Raw genomic sequence first — 12052 nt, 5'->3', positions numbered from 1 at the left:
TTGGCGAGAAAGAGACAACTATATATGGTGGCGTCGCTTGGATGTGTTGGTGTGCGCGTCGATTTTATACCGCGGGCAGACATTTTTTTCCACAAATTTTCTTGCGTACCTCAGACGGGGGGAATTTTAATCACAAAATATCCACATCTCTGCCAGGCATCCGGGCGTGAAAATTGTGCGGATGCGTTGCGCAAATGATGCCGCACTCGTTAATCTGCAAATTTCACCGTATTTTCTGCACATTAACCAAAATATTTTTTCCGCAGAATGTGCGCGAGGGCACGTCTGCTCGTGTTAAAAACTAGAGATGGAATATGGGGTTGTTGATAATGCGTGAGACATTAACATATCGATATCCTTATAATAAAAATTATATCGGATATCGAAATTACGATAATTTCTTTTTGAATCTTATGATATGTTTTCCGGATACCACTTTTATGATATTTTTAATTCATTTTATGCAAGAAAAGTCCCCAAATTGAAATTGAATTCAAAATACCTTTAAGATACTATCAACAATTACAATCGATTTAATATGCTTCAGCTTTCAATACAGTTTATGTGTATATGGATAGTAATTATAATTAAGATCGCTAAAACTAGAAATTCTCTACAGATATATAGGCACAACATTTATTTTCTGTTTAAAACCTCGTTCAAACTTCGGATACCTACGTGGACGCCCCTCACCAATGTTTTAAAAAACCCGCCACATGTTTCACATTCCACCATTCCATTCCGGTTACAATGCAGTGGCTCACCATCAGGGTTTTGGGTATTTATTGATGTTAATAAGGTTTTTTTATTTTAATTTTGAAATCAAAAAACGATTTTTCATTAGGATGTATAGTTTTCTCGGAAAAAAGGGTTTTTAATGTTTTCCTTCAAGACGTAAAAAAGAAAAATGAAAATATCTGTCCGGAAAAAGGCTGATGTGGCAACACTGGTCACTGCTATCGGTCAACACTAATGATGACGAGAAATTCGCTTTGAAACTTTCTTGCGGCCGTAAAAATGCGCTTTATCGCATCAGCCCACGTATTTGGAACAAATGTTTGCTGAAGAAAGTCCGCCCACTCAATGTAAGCGCCAACGTCTCTTCCACCGCCGCCGCCGTCGTCGCCGCCGGATTATTTTGTTACTGTTTACTGTTTTGCTTGCACAAGTGGAGAGCTTTTCTGCTTAAGTTTTGAAGTAGCAACTCCGTGGTTTGGGCCGCAGTGTCGCTATCTGATTGTCACAGGTGGGTGGTTATCATCGGCATTGAAAACCTAGTTCATTGTCTGACTGACTCGCTTCTTTTTAAGTTATTTTTATATTGCATACGCGGCGTCCCGGCAGAAACAGAAGCAGAAGAAGAAGCCATCGAAACCAGTTTTTTGGACTTCCGGAGAGAAGAGAGAAAGTGACGCACTGCTGGACAACGATGCTGGCCCACTCCGCCCATGTTATGACGCTGGCCAACAGCATTATTGGCGTTGGTATTCTGGCTATGCCCTTCTGTTTCCAGAAGTGCGGCATAATACTGTCCATTGTTCTGTTGATCCTCAGCAACTGGATCACTAGGGTGTGCTGTCACTATCTGATAAAAACTTCGCTTCTGACACGTAGAAAGAGCTTCGAGCTGCTGGGACTACATGCTTTCGGGCTCTCTGGCAAGCTGCTGGTGGAGCTATGCATCATCGGCTATCTGATCGGAACGTGCATCACGTACTTTGTGGTCGTCGGTGACCTGGGGCCCCAAATCATCTCCCAGATGTTCACCCTGAACGTGGGCGAACACCAGCACCTGCGCACTCTGGTGAGCTCCCTACTCCGCTAAACGAATGGCTTAAGATACAATGTATGAGTTGCAGGTTATGATTGTGGTGACGGTGGTCTGCATCTTACCGCTGGGAATGCTTCGCAACGTGGACAGCTTATCCGCCGTGTGCACTGCCTCCATTGGGTTCTATGTGTGCCTGATGCTGAAGATAGTGCTGGAGGCCCAGGCGCACATATCGGCGAACGACTGGACGGAAAAGGTTCGCTACTGGGAGCCGGCGGGCGTTCTCCAGTGCCTGCCCATATTCAGCATGGCGCTCTCCTGCCAAATGTGGGTGTCCCAGTTCCCTTTGTTAGCGAAATTTGACTAAATATTTAACCAATTTCCAGGCAGCTGTTCGAAGTCTTCGAGAGTATCAACAACCAGAGCCTCGACAAGCTAAACGGAATTGTGCGCAATGCCACTTGGATATGTACCTTTGTTTACATAGCCGTGGGTTTCTTCGGATATGTGGCCTTCTGTACACACACCTTTTCGGGTATTTATATCTCAACCTACGTACTTAATAAACTTTATTCTAGGTCTTGGGTATTGCAGGCAATATTCTGGTGAACCTGTCCAACTCATTCGGCAGCGACATTATAAAAATTGGATTTGTGCTGTCGATTGCTTTCAGCTTTCCTCTGGTTATCTTTCCCTGCCGGGCCAGTATCTACTCCCTGCTGTACAGAAAAGTAAGTGCCTCTAATGGACTTCTGTTGATTAGAAATTATCGTTTTATTTTTTGCAGGGGCATACAGAGAGTAGTAGTTACATTCCGGAGCAGCGCTTCCGCCTGATAACTATCTTCATAGTTACTTTTTCCCTATGCGTGGCTCTAGTAATTCCCTCGGTGGAGCTTATCATCGGACTGGTGGGCTCTACCATTGGCGTGGCCATTTGTATTATGTTTCCGGCCTCCAGTTTCCGGAAGATCATCAAGAAGGAGTCAATGGAACGCACACTGGCGCAGTTTGTGTTTGTGAGCGGATTTCTGTTGATGATCTTGGGCACTTTTGCCAATCTAACTGCCATCGATGAGAAGAGCTCGGGCCCGGAGTTCGAGGTGGTTCAGTTAGTAACGCCTCTGTACCCCGAGGGAAAAGTACCTGGCATTGTGGTGGACCTTCCCAAGCATTTGGTCAAGGAACCTCCAGAAAATGAGAATAACCCGTTGCTGCAGAAACTGGAAGTGCAGAACCCAGAGCTTATAAAGGACGTAGCCGTAGAGAAGATGGTTGAGGTGCCAAAGGCAAGTCAATCAATTGCATCCGAGAACCCACCGTTGCCCCCTCTACCCATTGACGAAGTCCATCCGGCTCCTATAGAAAGTGATAATGCTCCTAGTGAGCCCAAAAAGCCAGTAGAAGAGCCACAGGAACCTGCACCAGACGCAAAACCCAATGATGTCAATCTGCCGGCTGGGAAACCCAAGGCGATTCCACCACCTGTTTTGCCAGCTCCTACCGAGGCGGCCAAAAAGGAATCTAATCTACTAGTGGCGAGTAATACGATTGATGGGGCTGCCATCAAGAAGGAGGAGGAGGTGGCAGCCGAGGAGCAGAAGGAGAGCAAGGCCAGCGCAGATGAGCTCCTGAAGACGCAAAAAGAACTCAAGGAGACCAAGAAACTGCTGGCCAAGACCGTGGGAGAGCTAAACGAAGAGCTGGCCAAGAACAACGTACCCCTTGGTCAAGTTTTGGAGAAAAAGGAGGACCCAAAGAAGAATCCCACCAACGAGCTTCTGGAAAATGAAGCCAAAGCTGCGGACGTGGCGAAGGAACCTGTCGTAAAACTCAAAGAGTCACAACCTGTTGCTGGGGAGAAGGAAGAGCGCAGGCCCAGGGCTTCACTCATCGACATACTCACGGAAAATACTCACCTGCGTGAAGAGAAGGAAGCCCATGCCGGCGTCTTTGAGCCACTCTCCTACAAAACCGGAGAACTGCTCAAGAACTCAAGTGTGGACCTAAGTCTTATTAAACGGCTTCCAATCCCGCTGGCCTTAATGGTGAACGCAACTCTGCCAAAGGCCAGCAACGATTCGGAGGCGAAGAAACCCAATCTTGAAGACAATGTGGAGGCTATTCGCAGGGAGCTTCTGAACCTACGAAGTGGACAGTCTGAAGACATAACCGAGCAGCCGCTGGCGAGGATTAAGCGAGAGGCCTCCAGCGATAAGGAGAACTGCCTACGGGAGCCAAAGTTAAACGAAGTTAACAGCAATGCGGCAGTGGCTGGCTTGGGTTTAAATATGGAGAGTATAGGACGCGATCTCAAGTCCATCAAAGATGACGATGTCGAGACCACCACTGAACATGTATCCTCCGACTTCTCCTCCCAGGCGAGTCGAAACGAAACCCACATCCCGCTGCCCACGTAACGTTATGGAAAGCTTTATGTACATAAACCGTAGAAGTAATTAGACTAGCTTAGGAGATTAGGAGATCGTTTACAAAAATATACAAAATATATATTGATTTAGTTGAGAGATTTGCGTCAAAATTTTATATCATTAACATACCAGATTTTGTGTAAAAAAGCAATAGTCCAAATTTGTTGTGATTAAGCCCATTCAGAATGTCCATAGTTCTTGATGTTGTTCAGCAGATTGTGTTGCAGAAGGCCTATGATTTAACCTGTGAAGTAGCCATTCGGGCTCTAAGGAGATACACTGACGTAAGTGGTCCCTATTCCACTCTACTTGGCATTAATGATATGTTTATTTTATTTTTAAAGCTGAAACATGTGAAGGGGGGCAACCACAAACTGTTGAAATCGGTGGCACCTCTCAAATCGGTTTGCCCGCCGGAGGTGGCTACTCCAATGGTTAAACCCAAGGCCCCAAGAATTCGGAAAGTTATTAAATTCGAAGGGCGCGACATGCCTCGAACGAATAGCGGCATGATCGATCCACCGCAGTGCTCCTGCATGCGTATCTGCCGTGATAGCTACTTCTCGTAGTGGGAGCTCCGAATGCCGACCAATAGATTAGAATCAATAATGCAACTTTAATAGAATAGAATCGAAAAAGGACAGGTTCAAGGAGCACATCTCATTCCATTCTGTAGCCTAACAATCATCAAATGTAACACTAATAACAGGTTTTCCAATTTTGGTAGCATCTAACACGTCTGAGTATGTTGTCAGGCCTTATTATGCCACATCCGCCCCCAGGGAGTGCAGGTCGTAGAGCACCTCCAGGATGGCCGCCACGCTCCAGGCCTGCGTGCGGCACGAGTCTCCGCAGTAGGCACCGTTGTCATTGGTCAGCTCCGGCAATCCCCGCCAGTGGGACGTCTGCATCTCCCGCAGGTGGTTGCGCAGAATGGACCAGGTCTCGGCAATAGTCTCGTCCAGGTGGCCGCACTTCTTGGCGAAGATCAGACGCGCCCGCAGGTAAAATCCGATGGGCCACACCCACTCCGGTCCCTGGTGGTAGTTGGCACCGTGGGCCACCGTGCAATCGGTGGAATCGTTCGAATTGTCGTAGTTGGCCCTGTAGTTCCAGTCCTCGGGATCCAGCGTCTTCATTCCCAGGGGTCCCTGGATATACTTTCTGGCCTGCTCGAGGGCTCGCCACGCATTCTGGGGATTACACAGCTCGGGGGCCACGGTCAAGGTGATGGGGAAGTTGCAACGCAGCTGGTAGTCCGTCCAGCTCTGGGTGGCGCCGTAGCTGTCCTTGTAGATGAGCTTCTTGTTGGCCAGGGAACCGGTCTCCGACTCCGACACAAAGAAGAACTTATCGAAGTTGTCTTTGATGCGGTCCGCCCACTCCTTGTAGGTCCACTTGGTCTTCTCCCCAGATGGACCCTTGCGTTCCACTCCGGAGTAGGGTATTATGTCCTTCTCGGCCAGACTCTGCATGAAACGCAATGAGGCGTACTGCAGGCCAATCAGCTCCACGGCGGATCCGTCGCGGGGAGTACTGGGTCGTCCCTTGTTGCCCGCCTTCTGGGAAGATCCCATCTTGTCCATCCAGGTGCCGCAGTTGAAGTTGTTGCCGCCGTAAACGAAGCCAGTTTCCGGATGAACACCGATGTGGTTGTTGAATCCCTGGTCCACCATGTGCTCATCAATTTCCCGGCCGGCATTACGCTCCCTGTACTGCAGTCCCTGGAAGTGGACCTGGAGTGCCTCCTGCATCACGTCGTACAGCAGCTGGTCGAAGGCTCCCGGGGCATGGGCCTCCGCATCGTCGTAGGGGAAGATGCGCGACACCTTGTCCTTCAAGATCTCGATTCCTTTGGGGGCATCTTCCACGTACTGCTTGATGCAGTACATCCACCACCAGACGGCGTCGCGGCAGTTGAATCTAGGCCTGCTGCCACCATCCAAGAGATTGGGGATCAGACCATGACGCAAGGTCTGCCCGAATCCAATGATTATGTAGCGGGCTTCGTTGTAGCGACCAGTTAGGAACATGGAGCCACGCAGGGCGATGAAGGTGTCACGGCCCCAGCAGCGCATGTAGCCTGAAAGGGAAGGGAATTAGACAGCCATCAGGAAGGCCACTCCTCCAATCCTCACCAGTTGAGAAATGCGGCAGTCCGGCGGAAAGAGTGACACACTGCTTGGGGGGTTTCGGTGGGCTTATGGCATGGCTGAACCCTGGCAGGTTGGCTGACTTGCAGACCGAGAGGAACTGCAGCGTGGAGAGAGCCAGTGATTGGGTGAAGCTATGCCCGTTCTTTATGAAACTGAAATCGAAATAAAGATGAACATCAAAGAGTCTATGCTTCCATGGAGCACCTACTCTGGCATGAGTTCGTTGACTTGATTGATGAGCACGTTGTAGACCCCACTGACGATGGCATCAAAGTAGCAGGGTATGAGGTAGCGAGGGATGTTCTTCAGGGGTTCAAAGGTGGCCTTCAACCACGCGGAGAGCGGCTTCAGGTCCTCGAAACTGGTTAGCCGGTCGGCGATGTAATCTGCGGAAATCACCAGATGGTTAAGCTTGATCTTGCTCCTCTTCAGACTACCTACCCATCATCCAGTTTCCGTCGCGTAGATTATTGCACAGTGGGTGACCCAAATCGTTCTTAGGCGAAATCTCCGTCAGCAGGGACACGAATCCCTGCAGGCCACAGTACACAATCCGGCCAAAGTTGGGAATATCATAGGCCGATCCCCCGTTGCCCATGTCCCGTTCCTCCTGGTCGCAGTTGAAGAGAGCACCGCTCAGCGCCACAAAGTCCAGCTTGGATACGATGTCCTGCAGTTGGGAGTACTCCTCACCGGTTCCCCGGCGCAGTGCGTTCGTGAGCTTCTGCAGTTTATCGAAGCTGGCCCGGGGTCCTGGGTGCACTGACACCCTGATGGCCACCACAGTGCCGGGTCGCAGGTTGGCGAAGTTCAGCACGGTGTTGCTTCCGTCCACATAGGCCTGGGTCTCGAAAACAGTGGACTTGGCCAGCGGTATGTGCTCCTGGAGACTGAGCTGGAACTGCGTGAAGCCGTTGATTACGTTCGGGTCTTTCTTGAAAGGAGCTGGGCGATCGAATGGCTTGTCACCCTGCATGGTCAGGCTGGCCTCGAGGATGATCTCGTCCAGAACGCCTTCGAATCGCAGCGGCCGGATACCAGTGGCTCCAGCATTGGGATTCGGATAACCGAAGGCGGTGTGGGCCACCAAAATAACCGACTGGTGGGTGGTTGGGGAGTGGCGGGTGACGGCTACGACATTGGGATCCATCTGATCGACGTACACCTGGCTGAAACCCTCCTCCGCCAGTTGGCCGTGCAAGATATTCAGAGCCCGCTTGGCGCCCATGATGCCAGACTTGGAGTCCACGCCCTTTCCCCATTCTTGGTAAAGGCGCTCCTCATCCACCACGTGTATCTGGAAGAGGGAGTTGGTTAAATTACATTTGGAACATCAGGAAGCTACTTACATGATGAGGCACCAGTTCATCGTAGCCACGGTTGCTGCCAGTGGCACAGCATGCCATGGAAACTAATCCTGCTGAGGGCAGCAGATCGTAAACGGAACGCTTCTCCACCGGCGACGGGTTGTCGTGGGTCAGGTCCAAGAACAGGGCGTGTGCCACGCTGGAGGCTTCATGGCGGGCGGAGTTGGCATAGAAGCCACCCACTGGCACGCCGCCGTACCGATAAACCAGACGTCCCTGCTCATGGGAGTCCCAGGCGGAGAGAGCCTCGCGGATCAGGGAGGTGATTCCCAAACGGTTCACAAACACATTGTCGGTGGCATCGGAGTTGGTGAACAGCTCAGCTACCACATACAGCTCCGGATTGATCTTCCGGGCGGCGTCCAGCAGAAACTCGGCCACGTGCAGCGGCGTAGAGTGGCAATTGTCCAGGCGGACACCATCGAAGATGCGGGCAGTGGTCTCCACATACTCGGTCATGTGTTTCCACAGGTACGGGCTGTCCTCCGGCTTCCGACCAAAGCGCAGTTTGACGCTGTCGCCCCACGAGATGAGCTCGCGCTTAAGGTAGACATTAGCACGACCCTCCTGCTCCTCGGCAAAGTCCCGGAGTGGATCACTGGAGCCCATCACCCAGCCGTTGTGGGCCATGAAGAACTGTCCCGCCTGGGTGTACATGTCCGCCTCGATCTCGGTCAGGCTCTTGCCTTCGGTGCCCGTGTGTGTGAAGTAGACCATGAAGACCGAATGCTTCTCCGAGATCTCTCGCACCTTGGGACCATCGCCCTGGACGCGTTCGTAGCGCACTCCGGCCAAAACATTGTCTACGGCATAGTTCAGGTATCCCTGGACTTCGGCGCGGATGCGATCGTTCAAAGAATCCAGATGCCGGCGAAGGGTTTCGGCGCACTTGCGGAACCGCGACTCCTCATCGAAACAGTCGCCATGGAAAGCATTAAAGATCTCCAGTGCCAGCTCAAAATTAATGGTGCTGGCCAGGCGTCGATATTCCGGGTCCTGTATCAGTTGTATCTCCTGGAAGCGCGACTCGTTGGCCACGTTCTTGGGTGGCTCCCGAGTGCGCACCTGGGTCATGAAGTCGTTGACGTACTTCATCACATCGCACTGGTACAGCTCGTGAATATTGACCCTGGACAGGTAGGAGGTGTGCAGCTGGTACTTTAAGGCTTCCAAATGGCACTCCTGATCGATGACCTGCGGTACTCCCACGTGCTCCAGACCACCCTCGGCTATGTCGGCTCCGCAGGCGGCAAAGGCGGCGTCCAGCAGGAAGGCAGGCCGGAGATACGGGCACGTGGCACAAGAGTACGTGGCGTCGGGATGCTGGATCAGCCACTCGGACTCGTTGGCCGTGTGATTCAGCACAATGTCGCAGATGGAGGCAACCTAAAGGGCAGGGTGTTAGCGATTCTCACGAAGTCTTTTCCAATCCACTTACTCCCCACTCCTGACGGCACTTCTTGATGACCTTCTCCAACTCCTCGAAGGTGACCTTTCCTCCCTTCTGGTTGGCAAAGTGGGAGTTGACCTTGAGCTGGTCACGCAGGGAGTAGCAGGACCGTGAGCCTCCCAGCTCCTGAATGGGGGTGAAGTGAATCACATTGTATCCGGCCTCTTTGGCCACGCGCAGTTTGGGTTCCCAGGTGTTGAGTGGCCCCAGGAGCTTGGTCAATACTGTTTGACAGCGCACCGAGTCCAGGGGGATGGTCTTCTGGGCTCCTGGCGGTCCTACATGCAGTGTGGGTTCCACTTGAACGTATAGAGCACCATCAGCTCCAGAAGCTCCAGTGTCTGGTCTATGGAGAGCAAGATTTCACGAAAAGATTATAGAAACTATTAAAATCTGAGATTACTCACCTCTCCAAATACCGGAAGTAGAAGTGGAAAGTGCCCGAGAGGTTCAACTCCAACTGGCTGTATATATCCGTGTCCACGACATGCGCCTCTGGATGCATCACGGATGAGATTTGCTTGCCACTGCTGAGGTGCCAGTTGAGGAGCCGGTACTCCGTTCGAACGAACTTCTGACCCTCGGCGGGATAGTTGGTGTAGAGTAGTATCTTCCGGCCCAGGAGGGCGGCATCTGGATGGACACTGAGCTTGGCGCCCCTCTTCAGACGGTAGAGGACATGCTCCGCATTCTGACCCTCGTTGATGGGGATGCTGTGCGAATCCGTCTCCTTGCCCATGGTGCTGATCTGTTGGAGATGTTGTTGGAAATAGTTATACAATCAATTGTCACACCATTACTTAATTGAGACATGAACATGGCTATGTATGGGATTGGGGATTAGGGAGTAGGGATTAGGGGGTAATCGCAATCGCAACGCACACACAAAGGCATCTTGTTAAAACACCACCACACTGCGAGAAGTATTGTTGAGGAATAGTTGCCCGGATAGTTGGAGGAGGGAGACTAGTGTTTCGGAATAGTTTAGTAGATTCAACAAGGAGAACACGGCACAGACTGCAGCATCGCCGGACGGATTGCTTGCCTTATATTCCATGGCCTCCAACTAACACACGTACATAAAGAAGAGACAGACATATGTAGGCATACATATGTATAGGAGGAGTATATTATATAGATTTATGGAACATCAATCGATCACAGGCACTATGGCACTATTGGCACGATGGCGATACTACCTCCGGGCGACGGATGATTTGATTTGATACGATCTCGGCACTCCCTGCATTTCCCATTGCACTTGCACCGGTTCTAATCACGACTGATTCTGAGATCTCAGCCGGCGGGCGATGCTGCTGCTGCTTCTGCTGCTCCTGCTTCTTCTTCATTCCCGGTAGTTGCTCTTCCTCTGATTCGATTTGTAACGGTGCATTCTTATCAGGCTCTATGAATCCCAGCAGCCAGCGAAAGAACTGATAACGCATCAAGATCTGGAGGACACTCCTCCAGAACCAATGGAATCCCTCAGACAGCATTTATTCCCAGTTTCTATTTTATCCGCAGCTGGAATTTGTTTTTTTTTGGCAATTTTTAATTGGTTTGCTGCGCCAGTTTGCCGCGCAACTGTGACTGCCAGGAATTTCGAGTCAGCCGGCGTCGTAATCGCAAATGGAGCATTAAACGAATATGTACCTTTAATCGCGATTGAATCACACACAGACACACGGGCATGGGTAGCTTAAACAAACTTTGGTTATCAGAGGCGTCCGCTTCTAAGGGGGATGGGAGTTAATCAATTTTAATTGATTATTTATTCAACCAAGTGGTTTCAAGGTCACTAGTTGGGGGGGTGCTCTAATAAGAGAATAATGGAATAAAATTTAAAAACAATTTGTTCTAGCTTTCTTTTATTATTTTGTCTTTGTGGGAATGATTGTTCTAAATTTCTTATCAGTTTAGGAGCTCCTCCTTATCCTATCCCTGCCCCTGGAGTTCCAGTTGCATTTTTATTGACTGGCATGTGGCGCCTACGTGTTGGGGACCTCGAATATTTTTTATTTCAGCGATTGGCGGGATGTTATCAACATTGAAATTTCACTAGCAGGTCAGGAACAAAAATACATTTTGCACACAACAGCCCAAATAGACGCACACCACCGCACACGCCCACATCCATGCAGATTCAGGGGGGGGAACGCTTGCACCTTCATACACACATAGAGATGTAGGTCAATGAATTGCACTTGTTTGCCGGCAGACTGGTGGCCTTAGAATATATAAATAGCAGTCTATAGACGTCCAGTCCTATATTTAAAAACAGCCAACAAAAAACTTCTCCATGAGAGTAGTCTGTATATTATTTTTTATCTGCTCCCGCACTTATCTAAACACTTTCATTCACATTCATGCTCGGGAAAATTGTTTATGTACAGGGGAATACGTTCTCCACGAATTGTTTTGATTTAACACACGTTTTTCAATGATTTTGGTACTGTTTTGGGCAACTAATGTGGCGACAAATTGAACTTTTACGTTACCAGCTGAAATTCTTAAGCAATTGTTCCGATTCTATCAAGCTCAAGGTGACCTCTGAAGTTTTTGTGGTCATCAGGCGCAACCCCCAACAACAGATGCTTGTAAACAAAAATCAGCTGTTGGGTATACGATGATAAACAAACGATTTTAGGGTTTTTTTACAAGACGGATATTGTATATTATTTTAAATAAGGATAGTTTTCTATTTTAACTTCTATTTAACTACAAAAAACATAAAAAGGAATCAACAGGTGGTTTATTATTATCCAAATCTAAGAACTAAAACTGAGAAATATATTTTAGAACTCACGTTCTTGAAAAAGCATCCTTTCTATCGCATAAACGTGGTACACCTTATATTTCAAAAACAGGCGCCAAAAT

At 49.5% G+C, this 12052-nt stretch overlaps 3 protein-coding genes across 5 annotated transcripts; 2 read left to right on the top strand and 1 right to left on the bottom strand.

Annotated features, from left to right (window-relative positions):
• Window positions 1-1429: 1429 nt before the first annotated feature.
• Window positions 1430-4296, top strand: LOC6494961 (putative sodium-coupled neutral amino acid transporter 10). Its single transcript, XM_001959286.4, has 5 exons — window positions 1430-1804; window positions 1860-2098; window positions 2158-2306; window positions 2366-2502; window positions 2559-4296. The coding sequence occupies exons 1-5, from the start codon at window positions 1430-1432 to the stop codon at window positions 4188-4190; spliced, it is 2532 nt and encodes an 843-aa protein (XP_001959322.1). The 3' UTR covers window positions 4191-4296.
• LOC6494962 lies at window positions 4258-4936 on the top strand. The gene is made up of 2 exons (XM_001959285.4): window positions 4258-4486; window positions 4547-4936. The coding sequence occupies exons 1-2, from the start codon at window positions 4388-4390 to the stop codon at window positions 4769-4771; spliced, it is 324 nt and encodes a 107-aa protein (XP_001959321.1). The 5' UTR covers window positions 4258-4387; the 3' UTR covers window positions 4772-4936.
• On the bottom strand, window positions 4799-11761 carry LOC6495657 (glycogen debranching enzyme). Of its 3 annotated transcripts, none has more exons than XM_014907942.3 (8): window positions 11674-11761; window positions 9583-9923; window positions 9164-9521; window positions 7708-9111; window positions 6800-7655; window positions 6567-6744; window positions 6341-6510; window positions 4799-6285 (listed from the first exon to the last, which is right to left on the bottom strand). In XM_014907942.3, the coding sequence occupies exons 2-8, from the start codon at window positions 9912-9914 to the stop codon at window positions 4964-4966; spliced, it is 4620 nt and encodes a 1539-aa protein (XP_014763428.1). In that variant the 5' UTR covers window positions 9915-9923; window positions 11674-11761; the 3' UTR covers window positions 4799-4963. The 3 variants fall into 3 exon arrangements, with proteins under 3 accessions (XP_014763428.1, XP_001959320.1, XP_014763427.1); XM_001959284.4 differs by lacking the exon at window positions 11674-11761 and adding an exon at window positions 10375-10831; XM_014907941.3 differs by lacking the exon at window positions 11674-11761 and adding an exon at window positions 10058-10202.
• Between the last annotated feature and the right edge of the window lie 291 nt (window positions 11762-12052).

This window comes from Drosophila ananassae, chromosome 3L (assembly GCF_017639315.1).
Source record: "Drosophila ananassae strain 14024-0371.13 chromosome 3L, ASM1763931v2, whole genome shotgun sequence".
In the NCBI taxonomy this organism is placed as follows: Eukaryota; Metazoa; Arthropoda; class Insecta; order Diptera; family Drosophilidae; genus Drosophila; species Drosophila ananassae.
This window is presented reverse-complemented; position numbering and strand designations above follow the sequence as displayed.

What these genes read in the sequence shown, in the direction of transcription:
- LOC6494962 (XM_001959285.4), top strand. Translation starts at nt 4,388, where the DNA reads ATGTCCATAGTTCTTGATGTTGTTCAGCAGATTGTGTTGCAGAAGGCC. An exon ending in CTCTAAGGAGATACACTGAC is followed by an intron (nt 4,487 to 4,546) that starts GTAAGTGGTCCC and finishes TTATTTTTAAAG; the next exon opens with CTGAAACATGTGAAGGGGGG.
- LOC6494961 (XM_001959286.4), top strand. Translation starts at nt 1,430, where the DNA reads ATGCTGGCCCACTCCGCCCATGTTATGACGCTGGCCAACAGCATTATT. An exon ending in ACCAGCACCTGCGCACTCTG is followed by an intron (nt 1,805 to 1,859) that starts GTGAGCTCCCTA and finishes TATGAGTTGCAG; the next exon opens with GTTATGATTGTGGTGACGGT. An exon ending in ACTCCCTGCTGTACAGAAAA is followed by an intron (nt 2,503 to 2,558) that starts GTAAGTGCCTCT and finishes TATTTTTTGCAG; the next exon opens with GGGCATACAGAGAGTAGTAG.
- LOC6495657 (XM_001959284.4), bottom strand. Translation starts at nt 10,671, where the DNA reads ATGCTGTCTGAGGGATTCCATTGGTTCTGGAGGAGTGTCCTCCAGATC. An exon ending in TACTTCCGGTATTTGGAGAG is followed by an intron (nt 9,522 to 9,582) that starts GTGAGTAATCTC and finishes TGCTCTCCATAG; the next exon opens with ACCAGACACTGGAGCTTCTG. An exon ending in CGACGGAAACTGGATGATGG is followed by an intron (nt 6,745 to 6,799) that starts GTAGGTAGTCTG and finishes TGATTTCCGCAG; the next exon opens with ATTACATCGCCGACCGGCTA.